The sequence below is a fragment of the Alosa alosa genome, chromosome 14, assembly GCF_017589495.1.
Source record: "Alosa alosa isolate M-15738 ecotype Scorff River chromosome 14, AALO_Geno_1.1, whole genome shotgun sequence".
NCBI classification, from domain to species: domain Eukaryota; kingdom Metazoa; phylum Chordata; class Actinopteri; order Clupeiformes; family Clupeidae; genus Alosa; species Alosa alosa.
The window spans coordinates 26,908,837-26,929,868 of NC_063202.1; the positions used below are offsets into that span (position 1 = coordinate 26,908,837).

The 21,032-nt window shown below is 45.1% G+C and overlaps 1 protein-coding gene across 1 annotated transcript in view; it reads left to right on the plus strand.

Moving 5' to 3' along the window:
* Positions 1–21,032, plus strand: part of znf536 (zinc finger protein 536) — a 158,867-nt gene that overhangs the window by 94,264 nt on the left and 43,571 nt on the right. Inside the window, 1 exon segment of the mRNA XM_048262699.1 lies at positions 20,119–20,277. Within this exon segment, the coding sequence (XP_048118656.1) occupies positions 20,119–20,277 (159 nt within the window).

The window sequence follows — 21,032 nt, forward strand, 5'->3', positions numbered from 1 at the left end:
GGGAGAGAGAGAAAGAGAGAGAGAGAGGAGCATATAAATAAATAAATAAATAAAAACAAAAACTTCTGTGTCATTTTCAGTCTAGATACAGAAAATCTAGCCTGCTTTTAGATTAATTAAAGCAGACAACCCTCCCCCCCTCCGAAAATGAGAATGTATTATTCATTCTTTATAAAGCACCTGATACCTGCATCATTGTATCCAAAGAACTCTTTTTAAGATGATGAAAGCCCCTTTGAGTCAAAGTAAAAAAAAGGGAAAACGAGGAGAGGGGAAAAAAAGCTCTCACTTTTGTACTCACCAGCTGTACATTTTAATGTGCTCCCAGAAGCATTTTGCACTCCTCCCTCCTCTCTCTCTTTCGCGCCCTTTCTTTCTCCCTGTCTCTCTCTCTCTCTCTCCCTCTGTCTCTCATGTACTCGCTCACTCTAGTTCCTTTCCTTGTGTTCCGCCCGTGCCTATACATCTAATCCTCACCTCGCCTACCTGTAGAAAGTTTGCGTTAGTTGCGCGCTGCGGCATCAAAGCGTTGCTCTCAGCTTGCAGCTGCCAAGCTCCCTGTCCCCTGTTAGCAGGCATCCAGCTGTCAGACTCCGAGAGGAGGAAGAGAGGGAGGAAATCTCTCACCAGCCATATGGTACCCGGCTCTGCCGGAGTCTCGCCGCTCCGTGGGCAAATGGCAATCTCATATATCTCATCAACGCCGCTAATATCCAGCCCCCCAAAAAATGCAGGCCGTGCCCAGGCCCGGGCCCCACCTCGTCCACCTCCATGACGAGCGCGGTTGGGCGTCTCGAAAAGAGTTGCAGGCGGATTTTTGTTCAGCGCAGAGACTAGGTAGCGGATTCATTTTTACCCCCGCAGAAAAAAACGTGGGATTTCTGCCACGGTGTGGCGTGTGCGCTGGCTTCTCCTGCCTTCCTTTGCTGACAAGGTGTGCCCGAGCATTAAGTCGCGACTGTGGGCTGTGTAGCAGAGAGGCACTCTTGCTTGGGGGGGTTGGGGGGGCTGTAGGCACACGGCGCGTGCCTGACCCTGGAGAGATGGGCTTGGGCGTGTGCGCCATTAACAGGATGCTGCGTCGTCTGCTTAAATCCGCGCAGGCCTGTGCTATTCGTCTCTCCCGCTTTCCTCTAAGTGCAGCCTTATGCCGCCAGAAGCCTCGGCGAATCAGTGGCATTACCGATGCATTAGCACACAAAGCTCAAAACACTGTCACCCTGTGCGTTGGCCAATCCCCCATTCTTTTGCAAACACTATCAAAGTACATGACCCAGTGAGGAAGCTGCACCCTGCTCACGTGATGGATGTGCGTGTGATAGACCTGTGTGTGTGTGTGTGTGTGTCTGTGTGTGTGCAGGTAGGTGTGTGTGTGTGTGTGTGTGTGAGTGTCTTTGCGTGTGAGTATCCCATTAGAACAAGGAAAAAGCGAGTGGGGGCAAAAAAGTGTGAACGTGGAAATCTTTCCTGAACCTGACTGGAAGCAGTGGCTATTAGAGGAGGATGCTGGAGAGATTAATATGGCGGTTGCAGCGTTTTGGAGGGACGCTAACGTTAATGGCCCCACTGGGTTTTTAATGACTGTTGTGCCCCAAACAAAATGAGCTAATTAGTGTTATCATCCATATATCAGACCATACACACACACACCGCACACACACACACACACACACACAAACTCTCACACACACACACACACACACACACACACACACACACACCTCACAGAGTATCAGAGATCCTCGGTGGCAACAGACAAGCTGATCAGGCCTTATCACAGCCAGCCACAGCAGGGGAGGTGCCACAGAAAAGGAGCCTCTTTGCCCACTGCATTTTGAACCACCCCTGTGTATTGACACAGAGGTGATTGATTCGAGCATGCTAGTTTAGCTGTGATCTGTGGATACCCCTGCGACCTGTCCATCCCTCACAGTCTTTCCGTCAGATGCTCAATCACCGCTAGCGCTACCATATCATTCATCTAACCAGTGCTGTCGGGCCCTGGCTCTGAAGCAGCGCTATCAAGATGCCCGACTTCAAACCTCACTTCCATCTGTCATGTCAGAGTCAAGATGTATACAAATCTATGCATCTTTAAAAGCCAGTAGTTAATCGGTAGTAACAGCTATCCGTTCCTACACATCTCTATGATGGAAGACTTATTGGCTGTGAAAGCTATTTTCACATGCAATTTAGCTATTAGAAGATTACATTAACAGCAACAAGAAGACTTGGAGTAGATTCATAACTGTATTCAGTACAGACCTCTAAGAAAGGGAGCCTAGGTCTAGTTTATTCATTAGGGAACAGTAAAGCTCAGTGCACAGATATGTGTTTTTATCTTTCCAGTTATTCTGACATTTTCATCACATTTCTGCCACCATATTTGGCCTCCCACTGCTACTTGTGTCCCCCTTATGCTAGAAAATACAGTGAAGCCATTGATTTTGCAGCGGGGTAGTGGATAACATGGAGAGAGTGGTCCTCCTAGTGCATTACTGTGCTCCATGGTTATATGCCATTTCCTTGTTTTCCTTTTCTAGAGCCCAAACAACGTGCCCTGTTTCCAATAGTGGCGATTATGTGCCAAGGTCTTAAAAAACGAGGATAACGACTCCTCCGACAACAGTCATGGCAGACCGTGGGCCCCAACAATATCCCGGCATTTGGACACAGCGCTTGTTACCTGCGTGTAAGCCTGTGTTTGTCACGCCACTGCCTCCGGGCTGCTCCCTCTCACTGACCTCCACTTTATTTCTCTGGCACTAAGCCTATTATAAAATCAATAAACAATTGTGCTTTTTTTTCCCCTTTCCTTTAAATCTTTTTTCTCCTCTGTACATCCTCTGCAATGGGAGGCAAAAGCCAGGCTAGCATGTTTGGGGCCACCATGATGACTGTAGGTAGAAATGCCATGTGTGACCTCCCAGCAAGAGTAGACTCAATTTAGCCTATAAGCATCAGGCCTCTCGTGCCTTATTTCATTACACAATTGGGTTTACTCCAGGGTCCAGGCTTTTGTGACCCAGGTCTAACCCTCTCCGACTCAACATGTGAACTCCAGCCGCTTACGAGTGAGCACGTAACAGATTACTCAGGGTGACTTGCACTTAAAAACATTTCTTGGTTTTACATCTCAAATCTAATATAGATGACCACTGTGTGCTTTGTTGGCTTAATCTGCTCTCTAGCAGGAAATTGGAAATCAGCAGAAAGAAGTTAAATCTGATTCTGTCTAACAGCTGTGTATTACACAGGCCTTGCAGGGCTTATTCCCATTCCTATTTGGCGTTCCATCACCCTCTAGATTGGCGCTCCAGGCAAAGTTAGAGAATGATCGAGGCCTTTTTAATTGTCACATTTCTTGAAATGTAATAACCCTCTCGATAAAAATCAACAAACACTGACTTTGACAGCTGATTCGTAGACTGTGCATCAAAAATAAAAACCATTTACGGATTTTAATTCCCACTGTCAGTTTAAACTAATGTGTCAAGCACAGCGGTGGGGATGACAATGTAAACCTCTTTTATTTTTCCAGCTTGAAAGAACTTTGAAATGAAAATGCCTGTAACAAGGCTGCGTTTGCATTGTTTTTTTTACCCTCTCCCTCTTTTATTTTTTTCTTGCCTCATTTTCCTTTTTTTTTCTCCTTTCTTAGGTCTCGTTCGAGTTCTCATAATTATGGGTAATCATAAACAACTGAGCTTCTGCTAATGAGACTGTGTTGTATGTTGGGTTCATAGGGAGCCCTCTCTTCAGTGGCACCAGTGTGGGTAGAAGAAGCTACTCTTTGTTCTATGTGTTGGTCCATTTTTTTTTTTTTTTGCCTGCCAATTTGAAATCGTGCCTTTACAGTATGCTCAGGGAATTTTTCTCTTCTCTCTGTCTTACTCTCCCTGTCTCTGTCTCTCTCTCTCTCTCTCCTTGTTCCCTCTACTGTACCGCTCAGCGATAACCGATAGATAGCAGATTTCTCCAAGCTGTTGAATCCTGCGTGCCGGGCTCATCCTTGCCTGGGGATTGGCTGACACTCCTCTGTGCGGCCCTGATTGGCTGGCCTGTTTGATGAGGAGGTTCTGACCTGTGGGACCTTCTTCAAATTATCGCTGCAGCCTTGGCCAGGGTCCCTAACCAGGCCCCACATGCTGATACCAGTCAGTCGACTCGACAGCCTCTCTCACAGCCGCACGTGCTCTTCATTTCCATCAAAAGCACACAAATGTGTTTCTGCCATTAATGTGTCACCCATGGATGTGCTGCACTGAGCCTTTGCAGTACATTGTAGCTTAATGGATGACTGAATCTGGTGACAGACACATGTTTATGTTCATGTTATTGAGAAAGCAGTTTTACATTTTTTGGTCTGTCCTTTTTCTGTCCAAGAGCAGACAGGTAGTGGTTTTCTCACTGTTTGCTTGGCCTTTGCCACCTTCACTGGCTCTGTCACAGCATCCCTTGCTCTTTCTCTCACTCTATTTCTATCCTTTTATCTCTCCGTTCTTCCTCTCCTTCCTCAGTCTCACTGCTGTTCCTGTATTTCCGCTGGGAGAAACATTGACCTCATTTGTGAGGACAATAACCCCCTTGACTTTGGGGATTAAGACATGAAACCTTTGTGGATTAATTAGGTTTGGAGTTGAATTCATTTTGCTGCTCTGGAATGCAAAGAAAAAGGAAGGAGAAAACTCTTGGGTGAGCAGTAAGTTCAATTGTTCACAGGGAAATATTGTGATGGGCTTCGTGAATATTGCTCTTCATTAGGTTTCTTAAATGTAGGACAGTGAATCAGAGTTGAAGGTTAAACCGCAGGTCACAGCGATGAATTTTTAATTCCTCCGATCCCACTCCCGGCACGTCACACCTAATGTGGGAGAGGTAAAGCTGCCGGTGATGCCATGAGAATCGCATTGTTGCAGTTGTCCTGGTAACAAAGCTCCTTGTTTGTTTTTGCGAGATGTAGCACAATTGCAATTTAGCCGGTTAACACCTATTGTTTTTGTTAAGAGCATATGTTATTTGAGTTTAACTTTCCTGTGAAAAGAGCTGTTAGCATGGTTTGTTTACAAAATAACAAACGTGCCTGAATCTCTACAAGGAAAAGGGGGAAAAAAACAGTGCAAATGTTAACATCTGTGCAATTTCCTTACATGTTATATTGTCACACTCTAGACTGCATTACACTCTCACATTTATAATTGGGTAAACTGCAGGCTTAAAAGCATTTCCCAAGACCATTGCGGTGTTAGCTGTATTTTTCTTCGCATCATCTGTATATTTCTGGACTTCCGTTAACATCCACACTATTCAAGCTGCTCCAGCTAACACAACCACTTCAGAGGTTCATGCCTCTATTTTTAAAAGGATACATATGTGGGTAACAAAAAATTAGAAATCACAATTGTATTTATTATTTTCTTTATATGAGCCCACTAATACTATATGTATCTGCATCTTACTTACAATACATTAATGTGTGTAGATAGGAACAGGAAATAATAACTATCTACACCATAGCTTACACAACACTAAATGATACAAAATCATCCCTACACCTTACCCATTAATGGTTGACATTTTCCTCTCATCCTACAGTTTGGCAACATATAGAACTCCTAGGAAGATGCAAATATAGTGTTGAGGTCAGTGCGCTAAATTGCTCTCAGTGTTTTAAATGTCAGATCCTCCCCCTTTAATTTTCTCTATGGCCTCTTTGAGTGACAGGATTTTGCTGCTAGCAGGGAATCTACAGCAAACATGAACCTGACCTTATTTGCCAGCAAATCCTGAATGAGCAGAGAGCAGGTTTGACAGACTGAGCCATGGAAACAGATTCCTTCCATGCGATTCATCGTTGAGATTCACTGCACATTCCTCATGGAGATGTAGATATTCTAAACAGCACTGCTCAAGTCAGTTTACACTCTTTTCAACAAAGTTAACCTTCCTCTGCTGTGCTATGATAAATTAGGTGCCGGAAAATGCTATTGTCATAAACTGTCATATGTAGGCCCAAGTAGTTCCCGTAGTGCTCCTACTGTCTTGGAGGTAAGCTCTGAACCTGTAAAAGGACTTGCTGTTCTGCCTGTCTGTCTGTCTGCCTGCCTCTCTCTCCTTTTCCCTGGAGGACACAGGTTTAGCCAGAGCATTCAACTCCGTGTCTCCCCCTGCGCGCTTAAGACAGGAGGCTAAGTCGCGGCTGAGCCGCGCGAGCCCCTCGCGGGGACGGATCGGCCAAATGCCACCTCTCCTGGCGCGGGCGGCAGGTGAGGTGTAATCAGGCCTGCACAGCACCTCCGCTGCCAGGAACAGGTATTTCCTATTAGACACAGAGATGAGGATTCCAAGAGGGACGTGAAATCTCGTTTTCCTCCCGTTTCTCCGTTTCGCTCCTCGTTTTTTATCACTCCATGTCTGTCTCTGTCTGTCTCCTTTCAGTTTTGCTCTCTGATCCTCTGTTTCACGTCGTATGCATTTTTTCCCCCGCCATTGGTCCTCCTAAACTGAGGATTTGGCTCCTTTTTTTTTTTTTTTTTTTTTCACTCTGTCCTGACGTATTTTTCTTTTTGTTTTGTAGAAAAGAAGTAACTTGAACTTTCACAGAGAATAAAGTTTGGAGGACGTTTCTGGATTATGTTCATGAGACACAAGCTGCTCACAGCCTGAATGTGGCACTATGTCAATGATTATCTATTTCCATAAAGTTGATTTTTACATCCCTAGAGGCAGGCCACAATTAGCCAGAACCGAACACACACACACACACACAAATAAATGTACGTGTTGGTTAAGTCCTGAAATGTACATCGGTATCAAGTATGTATGACAGCAGTGATAGCATAATGGGCGTCATGTGACTAAAGCGTGAAGATGAATGTTCCAGCCTGATGCCTTGGCAGTTTTGGTACCATCCCTCAACCTTAGCTGTTGGCGTCTCCATCGCTGTGCTGTTAAACAGTCCATGTTTCTTATCTCATGCTTACTGTAGCGCTAAGTCTAACATCTGATGCTTCCCTGAATTCCAACATGTTGGACAGGTGAGATCTGGTCGCGAGCGACACTTTTGAAATGCACGTTCACACTATGTCATCATTCTCCATCTGCACACTCTCACAAAAGCTCCCTCGAGCTGCCTCTGGTTCACACAGTCCTATAGGCACCAATATGCTTGGAAGGTGGAATGCACGCGCGTAGGAATCAGATTGACTTTCAGAAAGTCAAAAGAAATCCTACTTGATTAAAGAAAACCTGGAGTAGTGTCACAGCTGATTATCTGGGCGATAACTGATGGAGATTAATGCACCCTTCATACCTCTGATGTAAACATATTTCGCCTACAGTTCTCTGCACATTTCCAGTCCATTGTGTCAGTCTGTTAATTTATTCACTCATTTCATATCTTACACCAGGGGGAAGACAAAACAGGTGTTGACAGGTGTTACAATACCATGCACATTCAGAAAGGAGTTCAGATGCGGATAAGTTTTCAGCTCTGTTACTTTCTAATGCGTTGTGTCAGTGGATGGAAAAGTCAGTGCATTTCAATACGCCACTGTTGAGTTGTGGGGAGTGAGTGAGACTTGTAGTACTCTACACTCTTCCTCCTAGTGAGGAGTTAATGACACTATTGCTTACTGACAAGAGTGTTCATGCACTTTCTGGAGATGTTTTCCCTTTAAATGTACCACGCGCTTGGTGGGCTTTTTTGGAGGGCTTTTCGCCTAAACAGACGGGCTCTCACTGCATTGTGGGGCGAGGTCCAGGGAGCTCGGAGGAGTGTTTTTTTGTCTTTTCTTTTTCTCCCCACTCTCTTTTCAGCAGGAGGAGGAGGAGGAGGAGGAAGCCTGCGCGTCTCTCTGGAAACGAATGCCCAAGAAGCCAACACATTAGGCTGTGCTGTTAGTGCTGTGTGGTTTAGCCGTGTCGTCGCTCTGCATGTTTTTGTAACCCTGATGGAAGTAAGCCCTGATGGAAATAGCCCACAGCCCTGCCCACTATCCCCAGCACCACCCCACACACACACACTCCCCGCCCGCCCCCATCTAACTCAGTACAGTATATTTATCTTCTGTATTTATCTCTCCCTGTTTATCTGTCTTTAACACACTGCCTAATGGAGATTACTCCCGCCTCCAAATGAGCTCCAAATGAACACTGCCACAGCCCTGCGACTCGTTCGCTTTAATAATGTCAGATATTAACGCTCAGCTATTTTCTGTCCACATTCTTCTTTTGTCTCATCTTAGATTGTATGTTCCATTTTTTTTACATTATCCAGCACTGGCTCCATATTAGGTCACAATCGTGCTCCATTTCAGCTTTCACTAACTGTCTCCTTTCTCGTGACCTCTATCTGACAGTCGTTTGCTTGTCCTAACTTTTAGATGTTTGCGTGGTCAATTATGGCTTTAATTTATAGAATGCAGACACTCAGTATTTCAACATCACCATGTAGAGGTTGGTGGTGATTTGAAGCGGGTAAATGGATGTTTCTTTCTATACAGACGTCATTAGAATTTATTTATTTATTTTTAGTCGCCGTCACCTTTCACTGCTCTTTGAGCGCCTTTCAGGGATGCGCCTGCAACTGTCACGGAATTTGCCCCCCCCCCTCTCCTGCGCTCCTCCCAAATTAAATCCACATAACAGAGATCGATGGCTGGCTTCTAATCGCGTTAGACATATTGTTTTAAAATACCAGCGCCCAGCTGGTGAATCCTGGTGCTCTTCTGTTTGTCTCAGCTGAAGAGCTCAGACCTCTTTAGCTCCCACCTTCTACACTCTCTCTCTCTCTCTCTCTCACTCTGTTTCTCTCCCTCCCTCACTCTATCTCTCTCCCCACCCCTCTCTCTTGCTCCCAATCTGTTTGTTTTCAAAGCCCAGGGAATTGGCCCAAATCCTAGGTATCACATATCTGACCATATTTCAAGCCGAAATTAAGCATGTAAAAACCCTTTTCCCTTTAAAGGTCAGACATTAGTGCTGGTAAAAATTGATCTGTGGATTTATGAATTTAGCCCCAGTGTTGGAGCTCCTTTGTAATGGGAAGATTCAGCGGGGGGAAGCTTAACATGGCATTGTTTTGCTTTGACAACGCAGCCACGAGAGCCACTGCAGCTGTTCCCCCAGCTCACAATGGCAGATTAATTAACACAATCATGTGCTTCTGGCTGCCGCTCAACACACAGGTCTGCTCAGGGATAGATAGGTAAATCCTATACATGTCTTTCCAGACGGAGAATATTCTTCTGATGGGGTTCACCACTAGATATATTTTGCTTGGTGACTGGTCAACCCCCGTGAAGGAAAAAAAAAAAGGAGGAAGTGACAGATAGAAAGAAAAAGAAATGAGAGACCTTAGCTAATTTGGACCAAAGTATTTCTAGGAAGTGTTGTCTATTTCAGAGAGCCACTTCCTCTCTCTCTCTCTCCATCCCTCTCCCTCTCTCTCTTAGCCTCTTCTCCCCTCTGCAGAGCTGCCATGGCCATTAGTTGGTTTTCCTAATTAAGATTCCGCTGGCCGATCCGTCTCTCTTTCTTAGTTAGTTCCCTGACATTTTAAACTGTCTATTATTCCGCCCGGCTTTCAGGTGCAATGCTGTGTAAATGGCAAGTCAAAAAATTATGTATCTTTTTCATACAGTTATCCATCAAGGACTATTAGAGGGAGCGGTCTGGGGCTTAAATCATTACCGAATGCTGTGATCTTTCCCAATAGATCTTATCGCTCACGTCCACTGTCATTCTATTACCCCACTTCATCTGTTTTCTTTTTTTCCCTTCTTTCTTTTCCTCCTCCTCCTCCTCCCTCTCTTTATTTGATTCTCCCGCAGTCTCTGCTAGGATATTTTAACATGACCGCTATTTGTCGATATTTTAACCTTGCTCCTTGCTTGCAGTTGATATAATGATCACTTAACAGTCAAGAGTAAGGAAGGGAGGAAATTAGGGCGTCGGTGAATGCAACAACAACAGCCAGGCAATTATGTTTCCTTCAGCCCCAGCATTCTCACGTTAATGAAATCCCTTATCATTATGGAGAGGAAGGAAAGGTAGGACAGGTGCGAGAAATGTGTGTAGTTCATTTATCTTATTCCACAGAATGATGAAAAGGTGGGGGAAAAAAAAGAAAATATAGATGTCGTGGCAACAAGTGTGTGTATGTGTGCCGCACGTTGATGTAACAGATAATGTGTTTCTCAGTTTCATTTTTTTGTGTTATGATTGGCAGTGCGGGCTAATTCTATTTTCAGGTGTATAAATACACTGCTTCATCAGGCTTGTCTTCTGTGCAGCTTGGCTGTGAGTGCTTGTGTGTCGCTTTCAGATGGTGAACACCAAAACAGAGAAAGTGAGGCTGAAAGAGGCAGAGCAAAATGTTGTGAAAATGTAAATGTAGGCCTATTGTGTGTGTGTGTGAGAGAGGGAGAGAGAGAGAGAAAGAGAGAGAGAGAGAGAGAGAGAGGGATGGTGAAAAAAAGACAGGGCTGTGAAAGGCTACGACGACACTTCTAGGGATAACATTTGAAGTATTTACCTCTTCACTAGATGTCTGCCCTTTTCCCCGGAGCAGGCCAAGGAGGGGCGCGCGAGGGCCAGTGAGCATGTGGGCGGTAGGAACGGCAGCCGCGGTGGCGGAGGTAGCCGAGGCGTGAGCGTTCTAATGACGCTAATGCCGGGCGAGATCCTGGCTCCCGCTAAAGGAAGCTATCTGATTGGAAACAGCTCTGGGACGCTGGGAGGTTGGCCCCGGATCGTTTGATTTAATGACCCATTTCCTCTGCTCGTGCCACAAGCAGTTAACGGCAGTCAAGGTGCCCAGAGGTTCCCTAGTCACAGGAGTGCGCCAGGCCCAGGCTGGGGAGGGGAGGGGTGGAGGAGTCGTGGGGAGGACATGGGGGAGTTAGGCTTTAAGAAGATGCTGGGGCTCGCTCGGTGCTCCTGCTCTGATGAGAAAGCCAAGTGAAAGGAAGGCACATCTGAGGTATGGCTCCGGGGAGTTGCTCCCGCTGAGGGTAGTGGGACGGGGGGGAACCACTTTGGCTCCCTCGGTTTTGACTCCTTATGTTGCGGCGTGTCGACTACCTACTCCCTTTGATCATGAAAACTCTACTATCAAGAGGATTTCGTTTAGGTCTCCACTATAAAGAGACCTAAAGTCCTTGCATGAAAATATTTACCCACTCTTCATTTAATATATACCATATTTTTAAATGTGTATTTTTTTTATCATATTCTACATTGAGATTTATCACTCTAGCCAAACAAATAAGAAACAGACAAGCCAAGCCTGTGACCTTCTGCTCCAGACTGCTAAAGGCTTCAGGAAGAGGCCTAATGGAGCCAGTCAACTCTGAAAGCCAAACTTAAGCAGGCTCAGACATATCAAGCTAATGATCAATTATTACTATCAACAATCCCTGGCCTTGATGTCCCTGCATGGCTATAGATGGCAAGCAATTATGTCACTCCTTCTCGACTCCCTGCCTGCCATATGAAGATATTTATAAATATATAAGAGATAGCTCTTAGCAGGACAAGTTATTGCCCTCTTATTGCAGATATACAGATTCAGATTAATTTGTAATTAGTCTCGAGATGTTGAGCCTCTGTAGATAAAGGATTCCAACTTCCATTCTCCATTCGATAAATGCTGATCACTTAAAAAGAACAAATGCTCCGAGCCTGATAAAAATAGCTTAAGCCCAAGTTATTTTGTTCGCTGACAAATACAGACACATATGTTTAAATGCCCTGGCACTGTTGAGGCTTGGAGCAAATGAGTTTTAAAATAAACTGTTATTGTTTGGTTGTAAACATTTTCAGCGCATTGGATCCATATAATGAAATCCGGGGTAGTGCTTAAGTGGCAGCATGTCGGAGGTATTGTACAAACACACTCTTCACAAAATGAAAAAAAAAAAGAAATCCGAAGAACAGGGAGGATAGAAATGATCACAGTCTGCTCATTGTGATTTAATTTCCAATACCCTGCCATGATGTGCTTTTCTATTGGGCTCAGGTTCACATTAATTTGCTCCAAATGTCAGATATCTCTCCACAGATAAGGGTGAGGAAAAGGAATAAAGACATACATTTTTTTCATTCTTTTTTTTTCTGTGAAAATACCAGAATAGTTTTTAGTCATATAAGTGGGGGGAGTCTATTAATAGTTGAGTCATCAGCGCTGCAATGTTCCGAAATGGCAAATTGTTAGATCCCCAATGGTGATTATTACTCTCTGTCAATGACCTTCATAACAAATTAACATTCCGGCTGTGGAGAGGAGAGGAGCACGCTCTTTTCTGTGGCACATGCATGTGGGGTGATGCTCTGTAAACTGGGAGAGAAGGGGGAAGTGGAGAAGCAAAGAGGACAGAGCAAGAGAAAGAGGGCAGAGATGAGATAATCCATTACCAAAAAACACGCATCTTATTTATTCTTCTGATTGCATTTTGCTTTAATTTGTTTCACACATCAGCGCTGCTGATGTAAAGACATAGGAGCCTGTGTAATAGTATTTCTAATGGCTCATCTAACCTTGGGGGACAGTAGAGGGAGAGATAGAGAGAGAGAGACAGACAAAGAGAAAGAGAGAGAGAGAGAGAGAGAGAGAGAGGAGGAAGATGCAGAGGGACAGTTTTAGAGCCACTTTGCCCAAATGTGCAGCTTTCTAAAATTTATTCTGATCGAGCTGCTCACTCAAGAGACGCTCCTGTGTTTGGAGCTGCATGATAAATCTTTTTATTTCATTTTCCGAGACACTGGACAAGTTCATGTAAGAGTAAAACAGGGAACGTCCTTGGATCTGGCGATTTATAGCTCACATGGCTGCTGCGTGAGCAACGCGTTCAGGTTCTCCCGTGAAACTCCTACAGACGAGACACAAGTTCCTATGTGTCTACATTAAACAACCGCTGCTGCCACTGCCTATAGGAAATAAATATACAAAAATAAGACCAAACTAAAGACAAACACTCAGAAATGAGACAAATCAAAAGCTAACTGAATGCGTCCTGCTATGGAGATGTCTGTGATAGCAAAGTGCTCTGCAATAGTCCTTTAATGCGTAGGGTGACTTTTCCATTTCTTTGTCTCATTAACGTAATCTTTTGGAAACTTAAGGACAATGGTTCAGGTGGCGGCGGTGGTGAGCATACCTGGCAGTGGCTCTCATGTGGATCTGTAACACGGCTTTATGATTGCCTGTTGTACTTGTTGTTGATTTGGTCTGCTGGAAAATGAATAGGAAATCAATGTCAGGCGAGGCCGTTTTTTTGCCTTCCTTTATGGAGCGTTAAAGGTGCAGAGCCGTTGCTTGTTGAGGGCTGATTGTGATCAGATGGAGTGTACCAGTGACGGACGTGCGCTAGATTTTCATATAAGGTCATTTTTCTTTTCGTCTTTTTAGTAGAGGTGCTGTTTGTTCGGTGTGAGCTCTGCAATAGATGCAATAGAATAGAGTTTGTTTTTGTATAAATGCTACAGGCTAATCTGAGAGCATCTTTTATATTTGCATCCTGCTCCTCATTCTCAGTCAATCTGCTCTCATCAATCTCTCTCTCTCTCTCCCTCTGTATTTGAGTGGCTCCCTTTCTCCCCTGTTCTCCAATGAAAATCCATGGAAAGCAGAGTATCCCTGTGAAGACAGGATCTACCCAGCCTTCACTAATGATAAACAGCCAAGCCCTGCCAAAATGTGTCTCTGTGTGTGACCAGATTCATATTGTGTGTTTGTGTGTCCACATGATGAATATTTACCATGTTTAACAGCAGCCAGCCCCTTCTTACTGATGCTCTCCTAAAAAAACGCCCCCCACACACACACACACACCCTGGACCCCTGTCCCTCTGGAGAGACGCGGGTGTTTCGTCTCTCCCCTCATGCGTAGGGACAGCAGTGTCCACGGTTGTCTCGCTCACACCCTTCAGAGCTGTGATCATCCTGCTGCATGATAAAGTTAGTGAGACCTCAGTGCTTCTTCAGCATCCAGCATTTTGCCTTTTTCTTCTCCTTCGTCTTCTCTCCTGCACTCATTTATTTATTTATCATTATTTTCTCCCCTTCCCGCCATTGCTCTTTGAAGCCTGAAACAGACTTGTGAAGAGAAAACAAAGATGGGTGCATGCCAGGCACAAACTTATGGCACCATTCCTGTTCCCCGAGCTCGGCGGAGGCATAGCCTTTAAAGAGGGAGAGGCGCACCTTCTGTCACTGGCGGAGGGAGGGAGAGAGGGAGGGAGGGGAGGGAGGGAGGGAGGGAAGGAAGGAAGGAGAGAGAAAAAAGGGAGACAGAGTGCTAGGGAGGTACTGACCGCGGTTAGAAGCATTGTCATTGACACTTGTGTTTGGGCAGCATTGTGACCTTTCGCGGCCATGTCACGTTTTTTGTGTTGGAGGTCTTCCACTACATCAAAAAGGCGCGATACCAAGCAGCCAAGCTGCACGCTACATAATACACTGCTAGAGCGGCGGTGATTCATTGGGAAGAGAGCCCTTAAATTTAGTCAAGGCCCTGCGCTTGCCAGAAAAAAAGCCATGAAAAAAGAGAAAAACAGAAGATGAATAATCTTTAAGATCTGGAAATCAAACAGTGAATGTTAATTCCATCTGACCTCTTCTTCACTCTGAAATGCAGAACAAATGTGTGCAGGGAAAGAAAAAAAATCAGAAAAGAGAAAGAAAAAAAAACTCTGTGCCTTTCGTCAAGCATAAAAAGGAGAATCATTTCCCCCACTCCTTTTATAATCCCACTTTCAGTCAGCCCAGCGCTAATAAATATAAATGTTTGTGATTAGCATCTCGGCGGCACAGGTGCATGTTTGTTGCGAGGGGAGGCATGTTCATTAATTTTCGGCGATGAAAAGTGCACTGCGCCATAAACACAGAGTCCAAAAAACTGCACCGGCTGATAAATGAATGCACAGATTGTTAATGTACCATTGTATGGCTGAGCCTCGGCAAGCTTTAAAAAAAGGGGGGAAAAAACACCCTTCCTGCCAAATTGGTGTTAGCTGGAGGTACGACGGGCAGCCCTTTTTCAAGGTCCAGATTACACAAGATGGGGCTTTTAAACTGGCCTCAGTGTGTGTGTGTGTGTTTTTTCCCTTACACATAGGATCTGTGGATTATATAGACAACTCATCCCCCCTGCTGTGCTCCCTGTACCATGTGTTCTGTAATTAGACTTTCCTCTCTCTCTCCCCCACCCCTCTCCATCCGACCCCCACACACACACACACGCACAAAACAAACAATCACATACATTCACTCATATTCTCTACACTCTCTTTTGGACTGGTGTTTAGTGTGGACTTGGGTTCCAGAACCAGCATAGCATACTGAGGGCATGGACGCACCATCCTGAGAATGCCATTTGGCACACAAGCACCCGTTTGGCCTTATGTGTTATACCCTAGAATTAAGCTGTTAAAACCATTTTCCCTCCAACACACTAGATTTAATCCACAGTGTTCGCAAATTGTTATTATCATCATTATTTCATATCTGCTTTAATCTGTTCTTGCAATCTGCGAGGAGTTTTTAATGCTTCATATGCTGTGTGGCACAAACAGAAATATATATAAGCTCAATGCCTTCTTATTCAATGCTACATATTAAATGCATAGAAAATGGGTTTATTTTATTGAAATAAGATGTGCCCCTAAATATAAAAATGTGTATCAAATAATGGCAGTGCTTGCAGCAAGAAAACATAGCTCTCTTGCAGACAAAGAAAAAACTCTGCTGAAAATGGTTGTTTTTCAGTTGCTGTGAAAATGTTTTATTAGGGGACCGCTGAACACCTGCCTTAAAATGTCGTTTCAACATCTCCCGAATGCCATTTTGCTTAATTGACTTGGAAATGGCCCAAATGTATTGCTGAATGCAGTCTAATTAATATTAATAATAAATGCCATTATTAACATCAAAGAACATCTGGTGCCCCTGTTTACCCGCATGCCTTATATGTAACACATTTGGTGGCTGTTTCATCTCGCAAACATAGTGGGGGTAAACACTTTTTGAATTTTATATTTTTTAGTTTAGTTCATTTTCATTGAATTCATTTATTTCCTGCTTGACACATGGGTCACTGTCAGTGGACTCCCCTTGCTGTCCATGCTGCATTTGAGGGTCTGGCTCAAAGAGCTCTGGAGTGTTTTCCCTGGGCTGGACCCAGTTGCTGTGATACCATGGAGGGTTCCAGGTCCCTGGTGGACACCTTAAAAAAAAGAAAAAAAGATAGAGAGAACCAAACTGCTTCTACAAGCATCTGTGCTGAGAGAGAGATGCATTAGGAGCTTTTTTGTGGCCATAAATCACACGACTAAATAACTTTAATCTAAAATTTCATTAAGTAGTCCTTGTCAGGTAGTAAAAGCAGGGGATAATGCAGTAGTCTTTAATGATAATTGGTGTTTGGTTAATAAATTCTGTGAGTTCCGATTACTTTCTAGCAGTCGCTAGAATGCTAGCCTCAGCAGTGTAACTAAACCTCAAATTGATTAACTCGCCTGAACCAGCCCGTTCACAAAGATGGCACCCGTCCAAATCAAAAAAGAGAGAGCCGAGCATCAGCCGCATGGTGTTGTGTTGCTCCGGCGTAAGGAAATCAAGTCCCCTCGGGCGCATTTTTAAAAGCCTAATGCCTTTCAAATGATGTCATCACATTTTACCTTCTCTCTCTCTTTCTCCATATCTCTTTCTCTTCCTTGCTTTTACTTCCCCTCTGTCTGTCTCCCATTTTCTATATCTGAATGTTTCCTACACGTTTTGCTCCATCCTTATTGGTCGCTGCAGAGGAAGAGAGGTCAATGGCTTTGACAGAGCACATGACACATTATAATAATGGAGAGAGGAGACATCTTGTGTTTTTATGATTCTGTTTTTTTTCTCTCCCTCTTTCCTGAAAGTGATATCACAGTAATCAAAACCACAGAACAATTTAGCGTGGAAGTGTGATTGTAAGAGCACCATTAAGGGCTTTTTTTTCACTGGGTTGTATCTTTGTTGTTATTGTTTTTTGTCATTAATGGGAACAGGGTGTGGTCTGTCTCGAGATGTTTAGTTCTCAGAGAATCATTTCTCAGACAGACAAACACACGCACACACACACACACACACACATCCAAACGCAGAGAGGTTGCGTGGCACATGCTAGTGTAGCTGCGTGTTTAGCACGGCTCCTGTGGCGTTCCCCCTGGTGCTAGCTGCAGTTTTTTTTTTTTTTTTTTTTTATTGTGTCACTCGGAGCGAGCTCTCAGTGTCAGAGATGCGGCGTGGCTGACAGCAGGCAGAATGACTGATAGTCATCCTCTTCCCAGATGGCCTGTACAACTCCGCTCCAATCTGATCCCGGCCCTTTGTTCTGGCATGTTCCATTACATTTGGGTGAGCCCAATAAAGGCCGCCAGCCCGGGAGCTGCTCGCAGATCAGGGGAGCTGAATAATATCTGTGCAGCTGCGCGGCGTTCCTGCACTCCTCTTCAGCACACGTGGAGTAGCAGGTCTCAGAATCCAACCAAGTACACACACACACACACACAAACACACATTCTCTCTCTCTCTCACACACACACACACACACACACACACACATTGAAAAACACTAAAGAACACTAACTGTTGAATAAATCTTGTGATGGTGGTACAAATACAGGTGATCATGATGGTAGTTAGTTAAATTGTCATTCACCCTAATAATAAAACAAGCCAGCACTTCTAATTATTGGATTAATCAGTAGTTAGCTGTGTCTGATCCAGATCAAGTCAGGCTGCCTTTTCCTTACGTGTAATCAGCCTGTCTTGGAACATCTTTAAAACTGTCTTATGCCCACGGGCAAATGATAAATCTGACAGAAAGCAGCCCATGAGAATTATTGTTTCAAATCCCCCAACAAGGTAAAAATGTGGCAGCCGTTGCTTTCTTCTGACAATCATTTTAATAATGTTTCTCCAACTGATTCTCCCCCCGTTTTTGCATGGAGAGAAAAGGAGTGGAGAAATGGAGAATCAATAGGCTGGAAATAGTTTTAGGTGGTGGGCTATGGAGAATGTCTCTGCCCCAGACCCCCGCTGCTGAAAGATGACGCAGAATATATGGGGTGACCTTCAAATGTCATAAATGTGTTGTGCAATAAACTGTCAATATTTGTGGTTATACGGCGCGGGATGACTTTTACAGTAATTGGAACAGCCGTATTAAAAGCTGGGGATCAGTCAGCTGATTAAAGACAGCCTTGCCGGACACCCATGGCCTGAGTGTGTGTGTGTCTATGTGTGTGTGCGTGTGTGTGTGTATGTGTCTCTGTGTGTGTATCTATGTGTCTGTGTGTTTATGTGGTGTTCCACGTCCAAAAATACAGCCGAGAGGTTGATGCACAGTGTGTCTGAAGAGCTGATGGAGGAGGGAGCTTAGTCTCCACGGACTGAGAGATGGAGAGAGATACACTAAAGCATCTCCACTAGACTTTACTGTAGCCTATGTTATAAGTGTGGCCAGACTGGAATATCAAATCAAAAGTCATTACAGCTATTTGTATATTTATGAATACATAAATAGACATATTTTGTTTGTATATTTTATGTATTAATGTGTACTGTATATCTGTGTGTGTGTGTGTGTGTTTGTGCGTTTGTGCATGCCTGAGTTCAAGTGTTTGTTTGTGCTGTATACACTTGTGTCTATGTGTGTGTGTGTGTGTTAAGGTCAGTAAACTGGGGCACACATTGTGTAGTTTTCACTGTCGCCATGGCAGGGGAGGCAAATCGCATGAACGTGATCAGTCACAAGAGTTGGAGAGATGCTGACTTCAGTCTTTCTTTTTGAACTTCTTAAATCTCATTTGATTCTTAAAAGAGGCTGGAGCAAAAGGGAAAGATTACTGCAGGGGAAAGCTTTTGATTGTGTCAAATGGGTGCCTAAGTGGGTTGCACCATTCACTGACTTGCATGCCATATCATGTGCCACCACAAGGAAAAAAATAAGAAAAGAAAAAGGGAAAAAAAAGAGAGAAATTTCCTTTCAGCCTTATTCTTGTGCCATTGTGGGTCATGCGCTTTTGCTGCCGTGTAACCCAGGCGGGTGCAGAGAGCAGGTCGAGCCCAGGCCTGGACACTGGGGTTTGTTTTGTGCACAGTGTACCCAAGTCATCCTCCTCCTCCTCCCCTCTCTTCCTCTCCCTCTCCGTCTCTCTGATGCTCCCCTTTAGCTGCGCTGGGACATGCAGGGTGTTTTATTTCTTTTTTTCTTTCTCTCTCTCTCTCTCTATCGCCAAGGTTGTTTGTTGTCACTGTTGATTTCTCCACTTGTCAGATCTTTGGGAGTCACCTTAACACGGCGCTGGTGAAAGGCACTGGATGGCAGAGTGGTACTCGATAACGCACAAAGGTGTGAGCTGCAGGGTTACATGAGGCTGGGGGAGGTGAGGAACTTGGGGGGGGGGGTGACTGCTCCTTTTTTTGTGTTGCGTGGTAGCAGTGGTGGGGAGACGGCGTGGGTGTCTCCGGTTAAAATTGAAATGAATTCGCCGCAGTTCATTATCTCTCGCAAGTTGGGATTGTTGGTCTTGACACGTTCATATAAGTATTTGGCACCATGGCAGCTCAATCAGGCCCGGGTCGCTGTTATCACCCTCTCATATCTCTGACGCCAGCGACGTCACCTGTCAAAACTGGGGCGCATGCTGCGGCAAACGCAGGGCCCTGTGCTGACATTGCCGTTTCCTTTCTGGTATTGTTCATTTCGACACAATCCGCCATATGCTACCCCGGCGATGATGATAGCGTGGATAAAACATTCAGGTGTTGAAGCGCAGGCACGGGGGGGGGGTCGGACCCCACGTCTCCAAACAAGGCTGAAAGCTTATGAACTGTCAGCGTTCTGTCAGCTGCAAATGGCTGGGAAAAATAGCGGCACACGTGAACCCATTGAAGTGTTTGACTTTGTGTGGCGTTAGCAGATTTGGGTGGCAAAAGGGAGGAAGACGGAGAGAAAAGAATCTCTTTCTCTCTCTCTCACACATTGCTGGTTTGAAGTGACACTGAACACTCATTTTTCTGTCTCTCTCTCTCTTTCTACCCCTTCCCCCTCCTCCACCTTTCTGTTGTTCCAGATGTGGGAGATGACCTGACAAAGAGCGCGGGGGCCGTGCAGCCCCCCACCCCCCAGCACCGGGAGCGTGGCGTGGGCTCGGCCATGAAGGACTGCCCCTACTGCGGGAAGAGCTTCCGCACCTCCCACCACCTGAAGGTCCATCTGAGGATACACACAGGTGAGCCGTCCTTCAGCGCCGAGCTTCGTGCTCGGCACCTGTCCTCCCCGCGACCGCTTCCACAGCGAAGGCCCGCCATGCTGTTTGCCAGCCGGCGCTACCTACTGGCACCGCGTAGAAGTTGTCCTTGATTAGAGTAATGATGTGGACACGCAAAGTTCAATGGCCAAAGCGAGACCCCCGCCGCTGTAACCCCTGGGCAAAGCTAATGCTAACTGGCAGGCAGACGTGTCCTAGTTAGCATGAGACCACCGCCACACTGCCCAAGTGCTCCTCGACCACAGACAGAGAAGAAAGCACAGCACTGACACGGCCAGAAGCTAAACGCACACAATATTTCCACGTTTCAAAATAATACAGTAGTTTTAGTCAGAGTGGGAGAATAACCGTTTACTCTGCTCGGGTCTCAGTAGACGGCCCGTACTGTAGATGCAAAGTGTCCTCATTACAGCGTTGCATGGGGATGAAATGTGTACTTTCAGCAGAATCCAGTGATCTTTCACAGCTGTATTTGTTATTTGTGCGCGACCCTGCACCAACTCTCTGAAGTGCACTGTTGATACCAAACGCTTTATCCTTAAAACCCTCATCTCAGACAGCAGAGGGGAAAAAATGAAAATGAATGTCGGTGGAGTGCCAATAAAGGTATGGCCTGCGCTTGCCGAACTTAAAATGGAAATCACTTGCAGCGCAGGAAATCATTTTTTTTCCCTTCCTTTTTGGTATGTGCTTAAGAGGCAGCGAGGAGAGAGAGA